The sequence below is a fragment of the Podarcis raffonei genome, chromosome 9, assembly GCF_027172205.1.
Source record: "Podarcis raffonei isolate rPodRaf1 chromosome 9, rPodRaf1.pri, whole genome shotgun sequence".
In the NCBI taxonomy this organism is placed as follows: domain Eukaryota; kingdom Metazoa; phylum Chordata; class Lepidosauria; order Squamata; family Lacertidae; genus Podarcis; species Podarcis raffonei.
The window spans coordinates 22,130,616-22,151,878 of NC_070610.1; the positions used below are offsets into that span (position 1 = coordinate 22,130,616).

Below are 21,263 nucleotides of genomic sequence, written 5' to 3' on the forward strand. Positions count from 1 at the left end.
TGGATATAACACATTCAGATCTGAATTAGACAGATCTGAATTTGGTCTGATTGTGAAGCTGCTGCACCCCCCCCCAAAGAGGACTACAGCCACTAAATGTGGAGAAGTTATCATTTAATATGCTTCAGCTACTCTCATATTCTCAGGAGTGTCAAAGGGTAGGCTTCCATCCTTTATAAGCATGCTTGCTTGTAAAGTGGGGATTCAAGTGCATCAATACATTGCATCTGTAGCTCCCACCCTCATTCCAGAAGTTCGGAGCAGCCTTGTCACTTGGGGGAGTGAGGGGCCAGGCCAAAATCTGACGCCCCCACTTGCTGCCCTCAGGCTGCCTTCCCAAAGTTGGCTAAGCGAGGTGCCGGGTCCCAGAGCCTTCCCATCTCCTTCCGAAAGCTGGGAAAGTGCTAACTAGACTTTGGAAAGGAGGAGGGAGGACTCGGGGAGTCAGAACCCTCAGCTGCATCCCAACATCCAGAGCCTCCTTACCCAGCTTTGGGAAGGCTGTGCAAGGGTGTGTGTGTGTGTGTGTGTGTGTGTGTGTAATGTTGCTGAGGGCCTTCCAAAAAAGGCTTAAAGGCCTGCATGCAGCCCTCAGGCCATGTGTTGGACCGCCCTAAGCTAGAGGAAAACTATGCAGAGCAGCAAATGCAAATTTTACTTTTTTCTACACTCCTCTCAATCTTCCATCTGGGCAAGCAAGTCATTATTGGGGTCCAGGGATCATTCCAGCCAAACCAGAGAAAGTGGCTAAAGCTGCACAGGAACCGGATTGCTTTTCAATATCACAGTGTAAACAAAGTATAGGAAGTGTTGAGAGGTGATACCATTTAAACCAAACAGTGAGCCGTGCAGCAAAAAAAAAAAAAAAAAGAAAAAAGACCCAGTATTTCCTGTAGTGCTTTTACTGCACTAAAAACAAAGAGATAAATGAATGAAATCTATCTTCGGCTGTGTGCAGAGTAAATCTGACAGCAATTAACAGTGAGCGTGTTAATAGGATAAACCAGGGCTGGCCCAATACATTCTGCTGCCTGAGGCCATGAACAAGACAGTGCCTCTCCTCCTTCCAACTCAGCTGGCAGCTGAATCTGACTTCCGCACTTATGACATGACAGCATTATCCGCTGCATGTGAAGCACCAGGCTAGTTCAGGGGTGAGGAGTGCAGGCTGTGGAAGAGATACAGCTCTGTCCTCAATAGACCGGAATTGCCAGGGGCTTAGGAGGAACAGCCAGGAGGTTGCCGCCACCTCTCAGCAACCCCTCAGTCACCTCACTTTGCCGAATGCTAGGGCCAGCCATGGACAACACATTTACTGCAGTAGGAGAGCAGCCATTTCCCACAAACCACGTCCTTTTACGTCGTATGTTACACCAGGTGTTGGACAGGGAAGGTCATGCCTACGAAGGCACGATTAGGTGTTTAAGGTAAGGTCCCAGTTGTTCCTTTGCAAATGGGGCTCACTGACAGCGCCAGTCAGCTGACTAAAAAAAGCCCCATTGGGAAATCCCAGTATTAGAACCATACAAACAACCCCATTCTAAGCAGCCTGCACTTTCTAAAGTTTGCCATCAATATCTTTGCAGCAGTTTGGTTTCTCAAAATTGGAGCAGCTATAAGGGTTGAAGGGAGTATAATTTTGTCCCCAACCATGTCATGAGAACTAGCAAATAATTCTGTTATGTACTGGCACACACCCCATACATTTAGAGCACCCTTCAAAGAAATGTTGGAAATGTAGTGGGAAATTACAGCTCTGGGGTATAAACTACATTTCCCAGAATTATTTTTTTATTTATATATACTTTTCAGGTTTATACATTTCACTGATTTTACAATCATTTTGACATTTCAAAACTTGACTTACTTCCTCCTCTTTCTGCAGTTCCTTAAATTTATTTTTAATATCTTCTGCATATCCAAATTAACTTAATTTGCTTATTTATTTATTCATCTTCTTTAAATATATACTCTTATGAAGCTGCAGGTTATTACAATAATCCTGCCAATGTTTTTATCTGTTTACAATTTATCTGTAAATATGCAATAAACCATTTCCATTCTTTTATAAAAAGTTTGTTATCTTGGTTTCTTATTCTTCCAGTAAGTTTTGCCATTTCTGCATATTCCAAAAGTTTTTGTATCCATTCTTCCTTTGCTGGGACTTCTTCATTGTTCCATTTTTGGGCAAGTAACATTCCTGCCACTGTAGTCACATACATGAATAAGTTTCTATACAGTTTAGGTAGCTCTGTCCCTATAATTCCCACCCCCACCCCCCGGATTATTTTTGTGCTTTGGGGGAAGGTAATGTGCTTTAAATGTATGCTATCTATGCAGCCTGTGTCCCTTATAAAATTCACCTCCCCGAATCTTAAACCATACATAAATGTAACATGACAAGCTGAATATATGGTTACAGAAACTGCAGACACTGCGCGATGAAGCTGCAATATATAGGTCACTAGTTTAAAGCATCTGAAAGATGTGGTTTTTGAATAGGTATATCCAGACTGTAAGACTCTAAATATATATATATTGGAAGAATTAAGGTAGCATTGTCACTTGGGATAGTATGTTAGCCAGTTGAACAAAATCGACAGAGAGTTGTATGATACCATAAAGACAAAAAACAAAACAGACAATGAAGTTACCATGTAAACTGTCCAGTTTATCTTTAAGAATAAAATACATAATTTTGGCCTTTATCATGAAGCCCAGTGGTATTTAAATAGTTCATATAGCCACACTGTAAATGCTGGGCAGGGTTATGATTTGCCTTGTGTGAAACCTATTTGCCTTGACAAAGGGCTAGGTACAGCTAAGCCCAGAAACACTTTGCTCTAGGCTGGAAATTCAGCTCCCATCCATGGTAGAGTCTTCCACGATTTGCACAGAGATGGATGAAGAAAGCCAAAGTCCCCATACGATCCAGACCGGCTTGCACAAAAAATATGAGTGCCGACATCATTAAACTTAAACCTCATTAGGGCTGAAGTCTGACGGCCGGACTTTCATGACAACCGATTTCAAAGAATACCACCAACCGTGCCACGTGTACCACACAATTCCATTGTCTGTTGCTGCTGAGTAGGGTCCATCGTAGTACAGGCCGTTCAGGTTGGCAGAGTGACATCTGGCAGAAAAAGAGAGAAATAAAGGATATCTTTTAGATTCACACAGAACCATCTATGCCCTGCGGTGCTTTCACGTAGCAAATGCATGCACAACAACTGTCTCAAGTGTACACGCAACACGCAAAGCGAATGTGGTTTACGTTTTCAAATCAGATAGAAGCTGGTTTGAAGGGAAATAACATCAAGACGCAGTATTTCTTTGGACTGCAGCTAACATCTTGCGTACATGGCTTTGGACAGCAGGGGTGGGAGCACCCTGGAGCCAGAATAAATGGTAATGTACACCCAGCCTATGTGTACGTGTAATACTGTGCTTAACACATTGCTTACCATAAGGGCAGAGGTCACAGATTACCACTTCTCACTGTTACAGCCACTGCATGAAATGTTTTGAAGCTGCAACTGTTCATTACCGTACTTTACGTGCACCGTGATTTAACCTGGCAATATTATTGTGACCCTAAGCCATGACTTATTGCTCTGTTAGTTCCTTCAGTCCCCCTCTCCAATATCATCCTAAATATCCTGCGGTAGCCAGGTCCGGATTAACCACCAGGGTAAAATACTATAATTATATATATAGTGGTATCCCAGTGTCTCCATGAGATAAGTACACGTCAGCCAGCAATTCAGTATGGGGTGTGGGTGTGCATTATTAAAAAAAGAATCAGGAGGAGACCTCAAAGGTGCCATGAAAATGATTTATTAGCCAAATAAATTGTAGGCTTTGCAGCTCTTCAAGGGCAACTGGTTTTTAATTCATCTGAAGGATAACTGTCACTCTGAGATAGTGTCCAACACTCTTTAATTATCCTTTGAAAGGATTAAATCAGTTGCCCTTGAAGAGGAGTTGCAAGACTTGAAATGCACTGGACCAACAAATTATTTTCAGTGTGCTACTGAAATCTCTTCTATCTGTGCTTATTGCATTGGTGCCTTTCCTTCCTTCCTGCTTGTATGCTGCTATAGTCCTTCTACCTGGCTGAATTAAACTTCCCACGGTTCCAATCTGGGTGTTGTTGCCTTGTCACATGGAGTGGGATCAGTTACTAGGTGTGTGTATCTTACAAAAATGTAGTAATTGTCCATCATGAAGGATATATGATCTCTATCACCCGCTCTTGTTTGCTACTCTAAAGTTTTCTGAGATAGGGTTTGAGAACAGCAGCCTTAAACAAAAGTCTTTTTTGTTCCTCGTTCCTGCCACTTTGCCTGCTAATCGCCACCATCTGAGAATGCTTCCGAACCTGTGATGATTGCACATGGGAACAACCACATGAAAGGACTGTAGTTATGTGCCTTCCCTTCATTAGTGGCTTTGGAGTAACTTTGTGAATGCATTTCCTGCCAGCACTTGGGGTTTACATGATAGAACAAAAGTAATTACCCACAGCCTGGCTATTAGGCAACTGATGTCTATTTGCTAGGAAATCTCAGTGCAAGTTAAATATAGGCAGACTGGCCATCGGCCAACAGCTTAGGTTCTCCAAGCTACCTTTTAATTGGCTATGCAGAAATCCTCCCTCTCCAGCCCTAACCCTCGGAAGCCCTCTCTGCAAACTGTCTTCAAAACTCTCCATGATGCTACAGGGCTTTATTTGTCTTCGTAAGAAATAAAACAGCTCTGATCCATCTCCCCACCCCCAAACATCCAGCAGGAGGTCGGAACAGGGCCTTCTGCGGCACATTGCTGTGAGTCAGCCAGTCTACAGCTTCCCAATGTGAACATAACAATAGTAAATGCTTCGTCAGTAGTATTCAGCCGCTCAGAGGCTTGGAGAGGGAAAAGAATATCTCATCAGACAGCCTGCTCCAGAGCAGGACAAGATTTCTCATTTTGAGCAGCACGATCCTGCCACAAGCAAAATGCCTGTCATTAGATGGGTGGGGTTTTGCACGGAGAAAGAGCTTGCTTCTTGCAAGGAGCTGTAAGGGGGTGCAATGCACATTTGCCCCACTCCACTACCCCCTTGCAGGATCCCTCTCTATTGTGGGCCAGGTCAGGCCACCCATTTGGACAGTAAGTTTTGTCCTTAGTTCATGGTGTCAGTGTGCTTTGCTGTTTAACACAGAAGTAAATTACCAGACTAGGGACATGGGTGGTGCTGTGGGTTAAACCACAGAGCCTAGGGCTTGCTGATCAGAAGGTTGGCGGTTTGAATCCCCGCGACAGAGTGAGCTCCCGTTGCTCGGTCCCTGCTCCTGCTAACCTAGCAGTTTGAAAGCACGTCAAAGTGCAAGTAGATAAATAGGTACCACTCCGGCGGGAAGGTAAACGCCGTTTCCGTGCGCTGCTCTGGTTCGCCAGAAGCAGCTTAGTCATGCTGGCCACATGACCCAGAAGCTATACGCCGGCTCCCTCGGCCAATAAAGCGAGATGAGCGCCGCAACCCCAGAGTCGGCCACGACTGGACCTAATGGTCAGGGGTTCCTTTACCTTTACATTACCAGACAATAATGGTCTGCCCTTTGAGACTCTATTGGAACAGGGGCTAAGCCTGCTTTTCAGAATGTGATGGAATGGTGGGCCCGTTTCATGAAATGCTAAGGATATGGCCCTCAGCCTTGAGTATCTGTTGAGGCAAGAAGCTTACAAATTCATCAAGAAATAAAACAACAAGCCAAGGCACTTTTGCCACAGCTTGGAGGTAGAACCCCTTCTTTGTATGCAGAAGGTCTCAGGTTCAATCCCTATCATCTCCAAACAAGGCTGGGAATGTCTCCTGCCTGAAAACACAGAGAGCAGTGGCATGTAGTCAGTGGACTAGGGGGACTAGGTCCCTAAATGTTCCTGCTAAATTGGAGTATTAAAGTATTAAAGTCTGACGCCTGCTTCCCAAAGCCCGGGGAAGCCCAACTTAGAGAGGGAGGTACGATGCTCATTTGTGCAGCACCCTTGCAAGCTGGCACCTCTGGCCCTACCCATTCCCCTACAAAAAAATAAATAAATCACTGCACCCCACTGCCAGAGAGCCCCTAACAGTCAGTAAAGGTAAAGGGACCCCTGACCATCAGGTCGAGCCGTGGCCGACTCTGGGGTTGCGACGCTCATGTTGCTTTACTGGCCGAGGGAGCCGGCATACAGCTTCCGGGTCATGTGGCCAGCAGGACTAAGCCTCTTTTGGCGAACCAGAGCAGCACACGGAAACGCCGTTTACCTTCCCGCCAGAGCGGTACCTATTTATCTACTTGCACTTTGACGTGCTTTCGAACTGCTAGGTTGGCAGGAGCAGGGATTGAGCAACGGGAGCTCACCCCGTCGTGGGGATTTGAACTGCCAACCTTCTGATCGGCAAGTCCTAGGCTCTGTGGTTTAACCCACAGCGCCACCCGTGATGGTGTCAGTACACGTAAACAAATACTATGCCCCCTTCTTTATAGGACCTCCCTTGACTTGGAAGTGTTGAACAATTATCACCAAGTGGAAAATTTCCCTTTTGGGCCAATGTACTCAGGAGGTGGGAGAGGTGGTCCAGCTTCAGGTATGCTTGGAGAAGACTGAATATCAGGCTCCATGTCTCTATGGCTTCAGGCACAGTCATGGCAGCCTCACAGGGCCCAGGGAAGAAAGATGCAGGAAGTACATGGTATTCCTGCTCAATGTTGCAAAGGGGTCTCGGGAGCCAAAGGAGGGGATCCAGAAATTTCCTGGGACCTCAGCGAATGTTTGCACCTATTGGGTAAAGAACGAGCATTTGCATTTTGTGTAAGCCTGCATAAAAACGCATGGCGCTTCTTCCGCTGCCCGCTTCCTGTTCTGCCAACCTGCCCCCGCCTACTTTTCCCGAGCAATCCAGAGAGGTGGTGCTGAAGTCCCGGCAAAAGAGGGTGAGCGGGTGAGGCCTGTAGGCGACACACTCCACCTGCTGATGGGACTGCCGCCTGCCAATGAAGGGCGCTGGAGGTGGCCCACCTTCAAACAGAGGAGGGCGAAGCTGCTCGTTGCCGCTATGAACAGGTGAAGAACTGGCTACATCTGGTGAATTTTCCAAACAACTCTCCTAAGAATCAGGAGATGGTTAATATTTGCACTGACTCAAATTATACAGTGGTATCTCGGGTTACATATGCTTCAGGTTACATAAGCTTCAGGTTACAGACTCCGCTAACCCAGAAATAGTGCTTCAGGTTAAGAACTTTGCTTCAGGATGAGAACAGAAATCGTGCTCCGGCGGCACGCCAGCAGCAGAAAGCCCCATTAGCTAAAGTGGTGCTTCAGGTTAAGAACAGTTTCAGGTTAAGAACGGACCTCCGGAACGAATTAAGTACTTAACCTGAGGTACCACTGTATTGCTAAAGGTACAAAAAGAAAAAACCTCCACTCAACCCTCCACCTCCAACTTAAGATATTTCTGTTCTCCAAACCACAATACTCAAGTAAATGAGTATTTTCCCCGCCCAGGTGGGCCACTTTCTGCAAACCAGCCCAGAGAGCTGCATCACCTTTTGTTGTTCGTACGTGACCAGGGTGTCCTGTCAGTGCTATAATGTCAGTGCTGTCCTCTCCCTGCTGGTTGCCACTTCTGTTCTTGCAGGCATCCTGCTCTATTGAATGCTCCATTGTTCAGCACAAAAGAACACGGCTTTAAAAAACAGCGGGCGGGCTTGCGGAGTTGGAATGGAGATAGGCACTGTCCTTTTCAGAGTGCATCAGCACTGCACAACAAAGTCACCATCGCACACCAATACCATCAGTTCTTAAAGAGACACCAACTTCCTTCAGCTGCAGTAGAAAACCTCTTGGATTTGCAGGCCACCAAGTAACAGCATACATTAGGCTCAGTTGCTGACAAATCTAACACTGCAAAAAAAATTGCTGGGTGCCTGTTGTGCTCAAGCGGGACAGATATTTCCCCTCTCCCCTATGTGCTCACTGTTATTCTTCTGCCCCAGCAGTTGACACCATCACATTGACTCTGAATTGAACTGATTCCTTAGAGCGTTTTGCAGATGAGCCTGATCCTATAAGCCTCTATGCTGAGATGGAGTGAATCTGCAGCTCTGCACCAGACAAGGCTGCAAAGCTTCTCCTTGCCTTTGAGATGGGCAGAGCAGGTGCCCTTGCTTTAGCCGTGCCAGTGCTTTGCCAAGAGATGAGGGAATAGCAAGCGCTCTTTATATTTTATCCTGTGTGTTGTTTAAATGTTAGTGTCTTCCAATTCAGGAAGATTGGGGCCTTCCTGTGCCACTACAAGGAATGCTGGAAACCGGAGCAAAATTTGCCGCAATTTACATGTTTGTCGGAGGTCAGGAACAGAAATCACCCAAGCAAATATGAATAGAAATTTGCTTCTGCTTCTTTTTAGTACACACATATTATTATTATTATTATTATTATTATTATTATTATTATTATTATTATTATTATTTTACAAATTTATATACCATCCTTCATCCGAAAAGCACAGGGTGGTTTGTAATATGTAGTTACATCACTTTCTGTATCATTTTTGACATTTTCATTGCAGGGAAATGCACTGGAATTGATTGCATACTTAATTGTATTAGTTTTGGCACTTGGGGGTGACTTTTGCCAATTCCTCTCTTCATTTGCAGCCCCCCACAGCACCACTTCCAATGACAGCCCCGCCCAAGCCAGGAGCAGATTTTCAGAGACTGCAGAGAAGCAGGAGGTGGGAAATTCATGTTCCATGAATGTTAACTTCTTGCATTCATGGAAAGAAAAGGCCAGGATCCAAGCCTCCATTGGGTTTGAAACTAGCAATAAAAAGTAAACAGTGAGAGCTGGAATAATCTATTTATGGTCATTATTCTGTGACTCCAAAAGATGTGACTCAGTTGGGTATATTCAGCAGTGATTCACCAGAAACAAACGTGACTCTCCAAAGAGCTCAGTAAAATGCAGACAAATTTCCTTCTGAAGTCAGTGGAAGATTTGACTTCGCTGCAAACAGGATTTACACACAGGTTCATTTCCTCCCTTTTATTATTTTAGCATTGACGAGAGTAAAAAGATTTAGATTTGGATCAGCCCCACTTAGGACTGCTTGGATGACGCTTGCAGTCACTGGTGACATGGCCCGTGAGTTATTAGGTAAGGGACAGGTCTGGGCAATTTCCCCACAAAAACGCAGAGCAAATAAGGGGTGACATAGACAAACGTTGTAGCTAATTTTGATGGACAACCCTTGCCAAGCGAATTCAGATTGCTCTAAAATGGTAAAAGGCAACTCATTTCCAAAGGAACAAGCACATTTATTTTGTAGTTGTTGCATAACTGTATTGGCTTACTATTTTTAAATCTAATGACTTTTCTTTCAGCAGCTGCCATTAAAGTTTTCTTATGTATGCCCCTACTAATCCAGGAGTCTTCCTCGCCTGACTGATTTTGTGCAGGTCTCCGTGATGTTGCTAAAAACGTGCGGAGTCTCTCTGGACAAAGGGATTAAAAAAGAACCCCGTTAACATTTATTAACTCATTTCCAGCGCTAACCTGCCCTACATTTCCAAACAAATGCCACATCTGATCTGGCAAGGGGCCAGATGAGACGTGACAGTGTCAGACCTGTCTGTGTGTGTCAGAATCGGATTGTGGCACATTTCATAGGAAATCGGGCATTGGGCAACTTAAACGGCAGCAAGGGAATGCGGGAAAGGAGGGCTGAGTCCCCCCATTTGTTTTGCACCCTCAACAACCTTTTCACAGCAGCTTTTCCCCCAAAAAGCAATGGGCCAGATTTAACGGAGTTGTTTACTAGCGGAAATCAGCTTGAGCCCTACTAATGTAACAGGACTTTCCCCCTTCTCCTCCTCCTGTACTAACCCTGCGTCCACTTGGGAGGGTTGGGAGAACCCCAAAAACAGGGCACTAGGGCAGTCTAGCAAACAGAAATGATTGCACTGATGGAACAATTAATTGTCTTAATGCAACGCTGTATTTCCCCCCAGGGTGTTGTTGGGTTTTTTTAGGGTGCAGGTGGCGGCAGTGGATAGAAGCAGGGGAAGCTTTTGTTTATTACGGTAATTATTATTTTTCCTTATAGTTGCACCCAGCTTTCCATAAAAATTGACAAGATTGCTAATATAGCACACACACAGCTTCATCATCAGGACCTCTAAATGATTCATGTAAAATATACATTGTGTTACTGATAAAATCAAGTGCTGAAACAAGTTAACGAAAGGCAATATTGCAGTAAGCAATATGTTTCACAATAACGCCTTCTAAAACTGGGTAAGTGCACATTATTTATTTTTTAAGGCAACCAGCAAGGGTGCCAACTTAAATAAAATATTCGGGGGGGGGGGGAGACACAGGTAAGCCCCGCCCCACATAACTGATCACATGTTGTGGTGCACAAACACCATTTGAATGGCAATGCCCATCCAGCTGGCAGGGAGGAGCTGGCCATTTTGAGCTTGGGACCAGGACTCGGAATTGTGTCCAGACTCAAACCAGAGCCAGCATAGCTGGTGTAACCTGAATCACGTGCTTCCTATAATTGGCCTCAGTCAACAGCCTGGCTGCAGCACTGTAAACCAGCTGAAGTTTCCGTCATTTGACTTTTCCAAGCGCACACTGCAGTAGTCCAAACGAGATATCTAGTATACCCATACCTCACTTGAAATTTCCCCTTCTTGCTTTATAGCAAGTATGTCCAACTTGAAGTAGGCTGTGGTCTACGATCCAGTATAAAAACTGGCAGTGATCTATCACCCAGGGATGGGTGCAGGGTGAGCGGGCGCTGGCTGCTTCTCCTGAGGGGGCAGGAATGGGTGCAGGATGGGCAGCAGGGATGGGTGGGCAGGCGCTGGCTGCTGCTCCCGACACCAGCTACTTCTCCCTGCCATGGCAGGGGTGGGTGCAAGGAGGCACACATGCGTCAAAACAGCCCCCCCTGTGAGAGGAGTTCAGGACCAGCTTGTGGCTGCTCAGGCACATCTCCAGTGAAGGGGGCATGGCGATCAATCAGAATTCATCCCAGGATCGACTGGTCAAACACGGTCGACACCTTGGACCTGTCTGCTTTATAGCATCACCTACGTTCTGACACATGGCCTTTCCCTGGAATTAGGAGAAGGCAGGTTGGGGAAGTACGAAGCAGTGATACAGATTCTTTGTTATGCGGCCTGAGTAGCAAAACCTTGGTTTAAGTACTTAATTCGTTCTGGAGGTCTGTTCTTAACCTGAAACTGTTCTTAACCTGAAGCACCACTTTAGCTAATGGGGCCTCCTGCTGCCGCTGCGCTGCCACTGCACGATTTCTGTTTTCATCCTGAAGCAAAGTTCTTAACCCAAGGTACTATTTCTGGGTTAGCGGAGTCTGTAACCTGAAGCGTATGTAACCCGAGCTACCACTGTATTTCATGGAAGGTAGCACAGAATGGTCATGGTATTTCCCCCTAATATAACACTTATTTGTGTTACACAGGCATTTTAACACACTCCCCCCCCCCCAAATAAATACATTACAATTTTGGAGACATTGTTTCGTTAGAAAGCTACATAGTAAAACTCAGAGAAGTGCGGATTGTGAAGAGTAGCTGCTTTTTTGGCTTGCAGATTGTTTGGGCAATGCAAATCAGGCAGGTTCACATTGTGTGCGAACTGAACCAAATTTATTCCCCATCCCTAGAATAAATGCATGTAGAATAGAAATGATAATAAAATACTTCAAGTGCAAGCAAAGTGAGGGGCGGAGAGAGTTACCTAACCTGTTAAACCACCAGCCAGCTTTATCTTCTTCAGCGCAGTTCTCTTCGTAGTTGTCATTATCTCTGTCCTTTGTACTGAATTTCATTCCTTGGTGGTTTGCCCACCATTTAACTTCAGGGTGAAACCCCCCAGTGAGGGAATCTCCTGCTGTTCCAGAGTATTGCCCACAGTTCATCTTGTAAGAGCTCTGGTTGATAGAGGGAAGAAAAAATAATCCGAAGCAGTAAGGTGCAACCTCGGTATCCAAAGAACTTTGTCAGAAAACACGCGCGCAACCCAGTCAGAATTATTACAAGCAGAAATATCTCATACAGTTTCACTCAACAGGCAGTGGGGGTAATATAAAAGGCAAGCAGGTGTTTAAGGTGAAGGGGGAAAAGTTAAGATAGATTAGAAAGTGTTTCATAATTCTAAGATGCAACATTTGCCCCCCCATATGTATTTATAATCCTAATTTCTATTAGAAGTGCCAAGGTGTCAGTTAACAAAGTTCATTTTATTACCTGTTCGTCTCCAACTTTGAAATTTTCATACTGTGCAAAACGCTGTTCATCCATAAAATCAGACAGATCAATTTTCAAGGTATAATTCCCTGAAAAACAACAACAATAGTGTTGAGGATAAATTATCCATTGGAGCCGAGAGAGCTTCCATTCAATTCACTTGGAGCCTTATAAGGTGTCAGATTCAAGAAGTGTTGAATTTGACCAGCAGCTGAGAAGGAAATATCAGGAGCACACCAAAAATCTGCTTCTGATTCTTCCTGCTTAATTTTAACCTAGGTTTACTTGTCCCTAGGGATGGAAGGATCCGTCAGTTTTGGTTCTCTCAGTTTCTCATCTCTCCAATCTTAAAATCAGTTGTCCACATTTCTGCAGCCATTTGGAATTTATTTATTTAAATCCTCCAGAAAATTCTCCAGCATTTTAGTGAAAATTTCTCTTAACAAACACCATTTTGTTTCATTGGAGAACCGCATCTTAAGATTTCGATAACTGCAAATTTTGAAAGATGCTTTTGTTTTGGTTCTTCCCCCGCCCCCGGAAAGTGTGAATTTGATAATTTGTCCATAAATGCAAATGGAATGAAGTTCTTCCCCATCCCTCCCTGCCCCACACGACGGGCGTGGTTTAGGCCAAACCATACTGGGATTCAAGTGGGGAGCCCTGGCAGGCCTAATTAAGCCCACCGGGCGGGGGGGGGGGAGAGAAAGCAAATCAGCTACAACCACGTTGGGGAAATTAAATGGTTGATTCCAGCCTTTGTTTCTAGTGTTACACAATCAGCAATGTTCCTGTCATCATTGGTTTTCTTTACCTTAATGAACATTTACTAAGCAGGCCTTCTTACCCTGAGAGGTCAGATAGTGGAGATTTTTATTTCCAAGCCAGTATTCACCATCTGGTGAAGCAAAATCGCCAAAACCTTGTTCATACTCAGCCCAGTCTCTGAAAACAAAATGTAAACTTCTGGTTTGGGTCACTCAAAGAGGATTATCAATTGGTCCTTATAAAAACAATATATTTATTTTTTATAACCAAGAGGATTTTCAGGCGCTTTTTAATGAAACACCCCTTTGAGTTGCACAGTGTTCTAATGAAAGCAAATCCCCAGTATTATATCAGTATATTTAGGGACATGCTTCTGGGTATATTTCACAGCAACATCCGTTGTTTCCAATAGCTTCACTCCCTCACAAATAGGAATATTAGTTTCTATTTGATTGGGTGAAAAAAATGCCGCTATTGTTTTGTGAAGATGCCATGCATGGAGATTTGCCTGCTAGGAATGCCTTTGGCATCTTGGGTCCTAATAGGTCATGTGCCCTAACTTCAGTAGGAGTGAGGCATACCCTCCAACATTTCTCCGACGAAAATAGGGAAGTCCCATCCCATAATTATAATTTTACTATTTATACCCCACACATCTTACTGGGTGGCCCCAGCCACTCTCGCCGGTTTCCAACACATATAGAAAATTAAACATTAAAAAAACTTCCCTATACAGAATTGACTTCAGGCGGCTCGGGGGTTGGATAACTCCTTACCTTCCAACATTTCTCCAATGAAAATAGGGACATCCTAAGGAAAAGTGAGACATTCTGGGAGCAAATCAGAAACCAGGACAGCTTCTCTAAATCAGGGACGTCCCTGAAAAATAGGGACACTTAGAGAGTCTGAGTGAGGTCGTACTTACTCTGCACTGGGTATCAGGAGTCTCCTACCATTCAGTGTTTGAAAGAAAGTCCTGCACAGGCTTTTACTAACCTTACCACAGTCCCCAGGGAACTAAAGCAGTCTTAACTCCACACACAGAACTCTTTGAGGTGCATGAGAAGAATTAGAAAAAAGGAACTCAGCTGTTAAATAAATACAATTTTTGGTGGTGGTGGTGGTAAACTGAATGCTTATCTTAGCCAACTTCTCATGGGACTAGTTGGACACAGAGGAATGGTGTTTGGAATTAGCTGAGAAACCACAAAGGGAAGAAGGCTCAGAGCCTGGGGAGTGGTTGTGGGACAACAATGGGTGGTCATAGGGAGAAGAGGAGGTGGTGGAAGCTGAACAGGGCTTAGTGAGCTGGGAGAGCCTGTGGCAGAGAGAAGTCCAGAATCAGAGGCAGAAGCTGAAGTCAGAGTGTGAGAGCAGGGAGGCCAAGAGGCAGAGATGAGTCAGGCTGGTGAAGAGTCACGGGTGTCTCCCCTTCCTGCTGCGACAAGGTTCCCTACCCCCTTGTCTTCCAGAACCAGAAGAGGCATGAAAAGGGCAGAGAAGAGGTTGGCTGCACACTGGTAAAGTCTCCAACTGCCTGGGAAAAGCCCTGGAGAGGAGGCAACTTAGATGACTGTGGGGAGGTGGGAACTTTCAGTCTCTGCAATTGATACAAGGGGCCAGATCTACCGGGAATGCGCTGCTGTGCTCATTGGGCCTGACATTCCACCAAGTCTGTGGATATTGTGTTTTTGCTAATAAAGTGTTAACTCCAACTTTGAACTGTCAGATACTGACTGGAAAGCTCCTGTGACACCAGCCCAGTTTTTATATTTGGATTAGGAAAGGTTTCGATAGAAGAAAGCAAACTGAAGTCAGACATGAAAATGACGCAAGAGTCATGAGTGTGTATGTGGAGCAGATGGACGTAGGTTCTCCAGGATCATCAATGAGAAGCACTGAATATTACATTGCATCTTTCACTTTTAGGAGTTAGTACAGGGATAGAAGGTTTAGCATTAGTATTTACCTCCTCCCTTGTGCCTATGACTTAGTTCTGATTTTAAGCCCACCACTTACCTATCAAAATTTTGACTCCCGTCTGACCGTCTCTGAAAGACCGTCCATCCTCCTCCTTCTGACATGTCACAGTAGGCAGAGAATCCACTGGGGCTCTCAAGAGGTTTCATCTTGTAGTATCCACTCTGTTTGTGTCCAGCGTTATAGATCTCCGCACAATCTGCATTGCCCCAAAACAACAGTCATTCCAAATATTGAAATTTGGTCTTGTTCTCATTACTGCTATAATATATGCAGAGAGACACTTGGAAGGGGGTCTGTATTGGATTCTGACATTTTATACATCTACTCACATGTTAGTCCCATTAAGTTCAACAGGGCTTTCTCCCAAGTAAGTGGGTGCAGGATTGCATCACCCAGAGATACATGATATACCTAGAAAGCTAAGCTAACATTTGCTGTTTCAAATGGTCTTGTTCCATGATCTTGGTTGAACTGTTTCAGGCTAAACCCCCGGAAGATTTCAAGTCATTTGTTGGTTAAATAAATACAAGGGAAACAGTTGGAAATTGGAGTTAACAAATTCCTAATTATATATGTTTATCCCACAAATCCTTTTCCACTGTTACTGCTGACTTGGTTTTTATTGAAGACTAAGGTTTATTGAAAGCATATTATTTGTACAAAACCAAAAAACCTTTCCCTCTTTATTTGCAGCCTCCCAAGTCCATGCATTGACCATGCATATCTGTAAGCCCAGCTTAACTTCTAGCCTCCATTTTTGTGTCTTGCAATTGTAAAAATTAGCTATTTATTTCTCAGTGTGGGAATAGCGGTGGCTGCATATACAATCTACCTTCAAAACACCCCACCAAAGCATCTTTCTCACTGCTGTTTACTGGGAATTATAGCTCTGCGAGGGGTAAACTGCAGCTGCCAGGATTCTTTGGGGGGGTGTGCTTTAAAGGTATGGCGTATACCATGGGTCAGTAAACTAAGGCCCGGGGGCCGGATCCGGCCCAATTGCCTTCTGGATCCAGCCCACGGACAGTCTGGGAATCACCACGTGGATTGGCATGGGGATTCTGATCATTCGGGCTACACCATTCCCCCCCCTCCCTCACACACACCGCGGCGGTGCCTCCTCCCTCCCTCCTCCTGGCTTCTCCCTGCCCTGCCTAGAGGAGGAAGGGGGCTGGGCTTTGTTGAGCCACGGTTGGCTGAGTGCCATTTTAAGCAACCCCTCTCCGGAGCCAGCCCTTTCACAATGCTCGTCATCGTCGTCTCCGCTGCCACCAGTCCCTGCTGCTTACAAGGCACAGGAGCCATGGTTGGCTGAGCACCATTTAAAGCAAAACAGCCCCTCTCCGGAGCCAGCCCTTTCGCACCACTCATCATCCCTCTGCCACCGCCAGCTCCTGCTGCTCGCAAGGCACAGGTAAGCTACCACCAGGGCTCATCCGGTGCTGTGGAGAAGGGAGGGGAGAGTCGTGGGGGGGGATTCCCGCCCCCCCGAAATATAGTCCAGCACCCCACAAGGTCTGAGGGACACTGGACCGGCCCCCTGTGGAAAAGGTTGCTGACCCCTGGTGTATACAAGCCCCATCCATATTGCCAATGCTATGGCCTTTGTAGTATGGGTAGGGCTGGCCACTGTGCCTCTCTTTGTTTTTGGTACAAGACTTGCCAGATGCTGGGGACTGGCTGGATGAGGAGGAATGGGGGGGGGGCAACCAGAGAATCCCCTTGGGAAGCCTCAGAAGAGGAAGGCTCAGACCCGGGGGAATGCTGGTGGGACACTGAAGACAGGTCAAAGGATTGGGGGACGACAGAATAGTTGGGCAAAACAGGCTTCAGCGAGAGAGAGGAACCAGAGGCAGAAAGCACTGCAGATGCAGGACAGGCAGCTGGAAAGGAGGTGGGAGCTGAGGCTGCAACAGATTCACAGGAGCCTGCCAGTCCCACTATATTCAGCTCCCCTCCCGCCTTGTCGCCAAGAACACGCCAGACTTTGCACGTAGAGGAACAAAAAGCACAGACCAAGTTTAAGATTGCAAGGAAAACAGCCAGATGGGGAGGAGGCTCAGCGGGGAGTGGCATATTGTCAGTTCTGGCAAGTGCTTTGCTGGGAGCCAGTCTTGCCCACAGGTTCCTCTGTTTGCATTCTGTTTCCTGGAATAAAGAATCCCCTTTACTGCTCATCTCCAAGTCTCTGTGCTGACCTGCAGCTGAAGCAGCCCTGACAGCAGGGCAATGTGGCATCACTGACAGGCCACACAGGTCCTGCTTTCCAACCCTCTGTCTGAAGGACTGCACAAAGTGCATGCCACTCAATAGGTCTCAGAGATCACTCCAGATCTCTTGACTAGCTGGATATGCATGTGTCTTGTGTACATTAAAATAAAATAAATGACATTTACTCCCGGGAAACTCATGCCATCAAGTCATTTGTTCACCCCAGTTTTCCACACATTTCCCCGTCAACTTTCGTAATGCTTAAAATCGGATTCTTTTTTTAAAAGTGGATTTAGCTAGGGTGACAGTTCCCTTTAATCCGCATCGCCCCAAACTAAAATTCGGGTATGTGCTTGATTCTCTCCCTTTAAATACTGACAGTCTGGAGCCACCCTCTGTTGTTAAAGGCTGCTGCATTTATTGAATATGCTGCTAAGCGGATGGAAAAATTAAAGGAAGCAAGCTGCTCAAAAAATGGGATTTGCCGGTTTAACTTTTGGAAGTTCAGGCTATGGTAGCTGCATGCCATGGTTTGGCACAATGACTGGGTGGAGTCTATTTGAAAAGCAGAGCGAGAGGGAGGGAGATTTAGCTCAAACCTTTATATTCTCTTTCTTCTCCCAGATCAATAACACTGTTTTCACTTCCTTTATCTCTGTACTGCATGTCCTTCTCGATTAAGAGCTGCACAATCTTGGCTTGTTGCTGCTTCACACTTTGTTCCAGAAGTCTCACCTGGGCCTGGAGTTTCAGCTGCTCTTGGAAACAACTCTCTAAAGTCTGCCGGAGCAGTTCATTAATGGAAGAAGGAAGATGGAGAAGCATTAGTTGGGTCACTTCCAGACAAACCTGTTTATTGAGCATGCATTCCTATTTGCATCCGGAGAGGTTAGACAATGTTGTGTTGAACAACTCTTATCGCACCCTTGCCAGTGCATTTTCAATCGCTTTCATTATCGTAAAAAGTCTGATTTCAAAGGGGAAGCACATTTGCTGACCAAGAGCTTCAAATCAACTTTAATTGCACAACCTGAATTTTCTGTTAGGTTATTGATGCCCACGTGAAAATAGTGGCAGTGTGGAATCACTGAATTGTAGAGTTGGAAGGGACGCCAACGGTCATCTAGCCCAACCTGCTGCAATGCATGAATCCTGCCCAAAGCTGTCCCTGGCTGGACTCGAACCACCAACCCTCTGGTTAACCGCCAGATGCACAAACCCATTGCACCCAGGTTTCCCACCTAACACCGCCTGTCACATTCAGGTCCATGAGCCTATTTGAAAATAAGGAATGCAATATGCTCTTAAACTAGTACTGCAAGGTTTCATAGCCAAAGTTGTGATTAATCATTTGACGTGTATTTGGTGGTAGCAGTTCATCAGGAAAGCTTTGGGGAACAGACTCTTTTTGTGCTCAGAAAGGTAACCCTGTTTGAGCAAGGAATATGGAGTTCAGACAAAGAAAACACTGTGTGTCTAAGACGCATGAGTGCCCCACAGAAGAAAATTCAATCAAAGCTGGTACTTTGTAGGAGCTACATGCATCCATTGATCCAGCCAGTATTAATAACTGGCGAATTTACATAAACATTGCAGAAAAACTTGCCTTATCCATATGAAGATAGCAACAAGTGACACACACATTGTCTTTAATATCCATGCTCATTCTGTGCTGCTGTTTTTGCCCCTTTCCCGGGTTTGAAATTATCCATTTGGTTCTAAAAAAAAAGACTATCTATCTATCTATCTATCTATCTATCTATCATCATCTATCTATGTGCCAATCTGTCAACACATCGTTCTGTTTAGTGTTCTCTTTTCTTTGATGGGACAACACTACATATTAGATCAGTGCAATTCTACAGCAGAATTTTCTTGGTTAAAACATACGAGATCCCACCCCCCTCTCCAATTTAATTACATTTTGGCTTGACTTAAAAGTAGGAATTTGTTACTACAGTCAGGAAATACATACACAATCTGGGTCATAATTACATAGTGTTGCTTGCGGTGAAACAGAAGACTTCTGCACAGGACCACACTTTGTTGGAGTCCCCTCCCCTCATTTTTTCACTACAAAAGATGTAATTCAGTTTTGTTGCCTAATAGCAGGAAATGAGCTAGATTGGAAGGCAGGAGGAGAGGAGGAGGAGGAGGAAGGGGCAGCAATGATTCTGAAACTTCTACATGGAGGAAAAATTCAAAACAGAATATTATTTATAGACTAGATCCCTCTCGCCTTCAGTATTCATTCCTAGGTTGCTTTAAATAAGCGTTTGTTGCTCGAGGCATGTTGATGCTGGAGCGATCTTGATTGCATGCCTTCCCTTTTAAATATTTGTGTTGCATCTCAGATGTTTGTTTTTCATTTAATTCCTACCCTTGAGTGCAATCCAATATATGGCAGTGGAGAACAGCCTGGAAAACATGCGGCGGGATTAGGCAGCTTGTCAGGAAACTCTTCCAGAGGGACGGGCTCGGTGCCAGTCCAAAGCAGCTTCGGTAATGCTCCAACAATTCTCTCTGGAAGAGAAGGGAACTTGCCTGCCTGTTGGCTGTGATGCTACTTCAGTGTAAAGAGTGGAGCGCCTCCTTGCAGGCTCAGGTGTTGAACCATTCCTAGATTCGTAGCTGCTATATTATCCACCAGTGCTGCCAACTGACTAAAGGATTTTTACCTGATTAATTATCTACATTTTAGCTGGTTTGTTGTGTAGTTAACTGATTCAGTGTAACTTCAGGCGGAACTGGGTGTTCCAATCAAAACAGGCAATTGTGCTCCTAACTTGTTTCAGACCAACAGATTAAAAGGGATCTCGCTGTTTAAAATCCTCTACCTCTTGACCAACAAAAGCGTTTTTCCCCAAACTTGGGTCTCCAGCTGTTTTTGCACTACAACTCCCATCATCCCTAGCTAGCAGGACCAGTGGTCAGGGGTTATGGGAATTGCAGTCCAAAAAGAACAGCTGGTGACGCAGGTTTGGGAAACACTGAACTAAAGGCTTAATAGACTAATATACTGATTCAGCTGCCTCCCATATTATTTTATTATTATTTATTGGATGTATATACCACCCTATACCCGGAGGTCTCAGTGCGGTTCACAGGACAAAATCAAAATATAAAACCACAAAATATATAAACAAAATAAAAACAACCACCCAATAACCCCCCCAAAAAAACTTACATTTGAAAAGGGTGTATTGCATACCTTAGGATAAAGACAAATGCATTATCCCCATTTTATACAGGCAGGATTGATATGTGGAGGAAATTAGCATCTTACACAGCTGGATGGATGCAGAATCCATAGGTAGCTGCTGTATGGGGAGTCAAGTTATTGGTCCATCTAGATTATTATTGTCTACACCAGAGATGGGGTACCTCAGGCCTTGGCACTGAATGTGGCCCTCCTAGTCTTTCTGTCTGACCCTTGAATCTCCTCCTTGCACCCTCCCTAACCACATCTCCCCTGGCTCTGTTTTGCATCTTTGTACTCTGCTTGAATGTTTTTGCTTGGCTGGCATGCACCATTGAACTCTGATAATGCCTCTTGTCTGGAAGACTGAAAAGGATGTGCAAGAGCACATAGACGTGAAATGAACATTTGTTGCTCCGCCCACTTTTGCCTCAGGCCCCACCCACTACCGACATGTGATCTATTTAAGATCAGACAGAAGGTAAGGTGACAATTGGTCTGGAGAAGGTTCCCCATTCCTAGTTTACACTAAACTGGCAGCAGGTCTCCCAAGCCTACAGTATATGGATATGCCAGAAATTGAACATGAAACCTTCTGAGTTTAGTGTCTGCAGAACACATAACTGACTACAATTCCAAATTAGGGGTTTTTGTTGTTATTTTTTGCAATGGTGTGTGTGTGTGTTTTATTTGCTAATGGCATTTATGAAAGGGAGCAAAGATGCACAGAGTAAAACAATGGCTTTTCACTTTAAAGTACCGTATATGCAGACAGATGTTAGGAA

At 45.0% G+C, this 21,263-nt stretch overlaps 1 protein-coding gene across 9 annotated transcripts in view; it reads right to left on the reverse strand.

Moving 5' to 3' along the window:
* Positions 1-2,650: 2,650 nt before the first annotated feature.
* The window catches only part of FGL1 (fibrinogen like 1), a 32,006-nt gene continuing 13,393 nt past the window's right edge, over positions 2,651-21,263 (reverse strand). For 7 of the 9 annotated variants that reach the window (XM_053404489.1, XM_053404487.1, XM_053404484.1 and 4 more), the window contains 6 exons: positions 17,879-18,059; positions 15,105-15,264; positions 13,165-13,262; positions 12,318-12,406; positions 11,814-12,001; positions 2,651-3,136 (listed from right to left, as the gene is read on the reverse strand). In XM_053404489.1, the coding sequence (XP_053260464.1) occupies positions 2,977-3,136; positions 11,814-12,001; positions 12,318-12,406; positions 13,165-13,262; positions 15,105-15,264; positions 17,879-18,059 (876 nt within the window). In that variant the 3' untranslated portion in view covers positions 2,651-2,976. Of the gene's footprint in view, positions 3,137-9,389; positions 9,531-11,813; positions 12,002-12,317; positions 12,407-13,164; positions 13,263-15,104; positions 15,265-17,878; positions 18,060-21,263 lie in introns of all 9 variants that reach the window. The other 2 variants (XR_008332337.1, XM_053404490.1) reach the window with 2 other exon arrangements.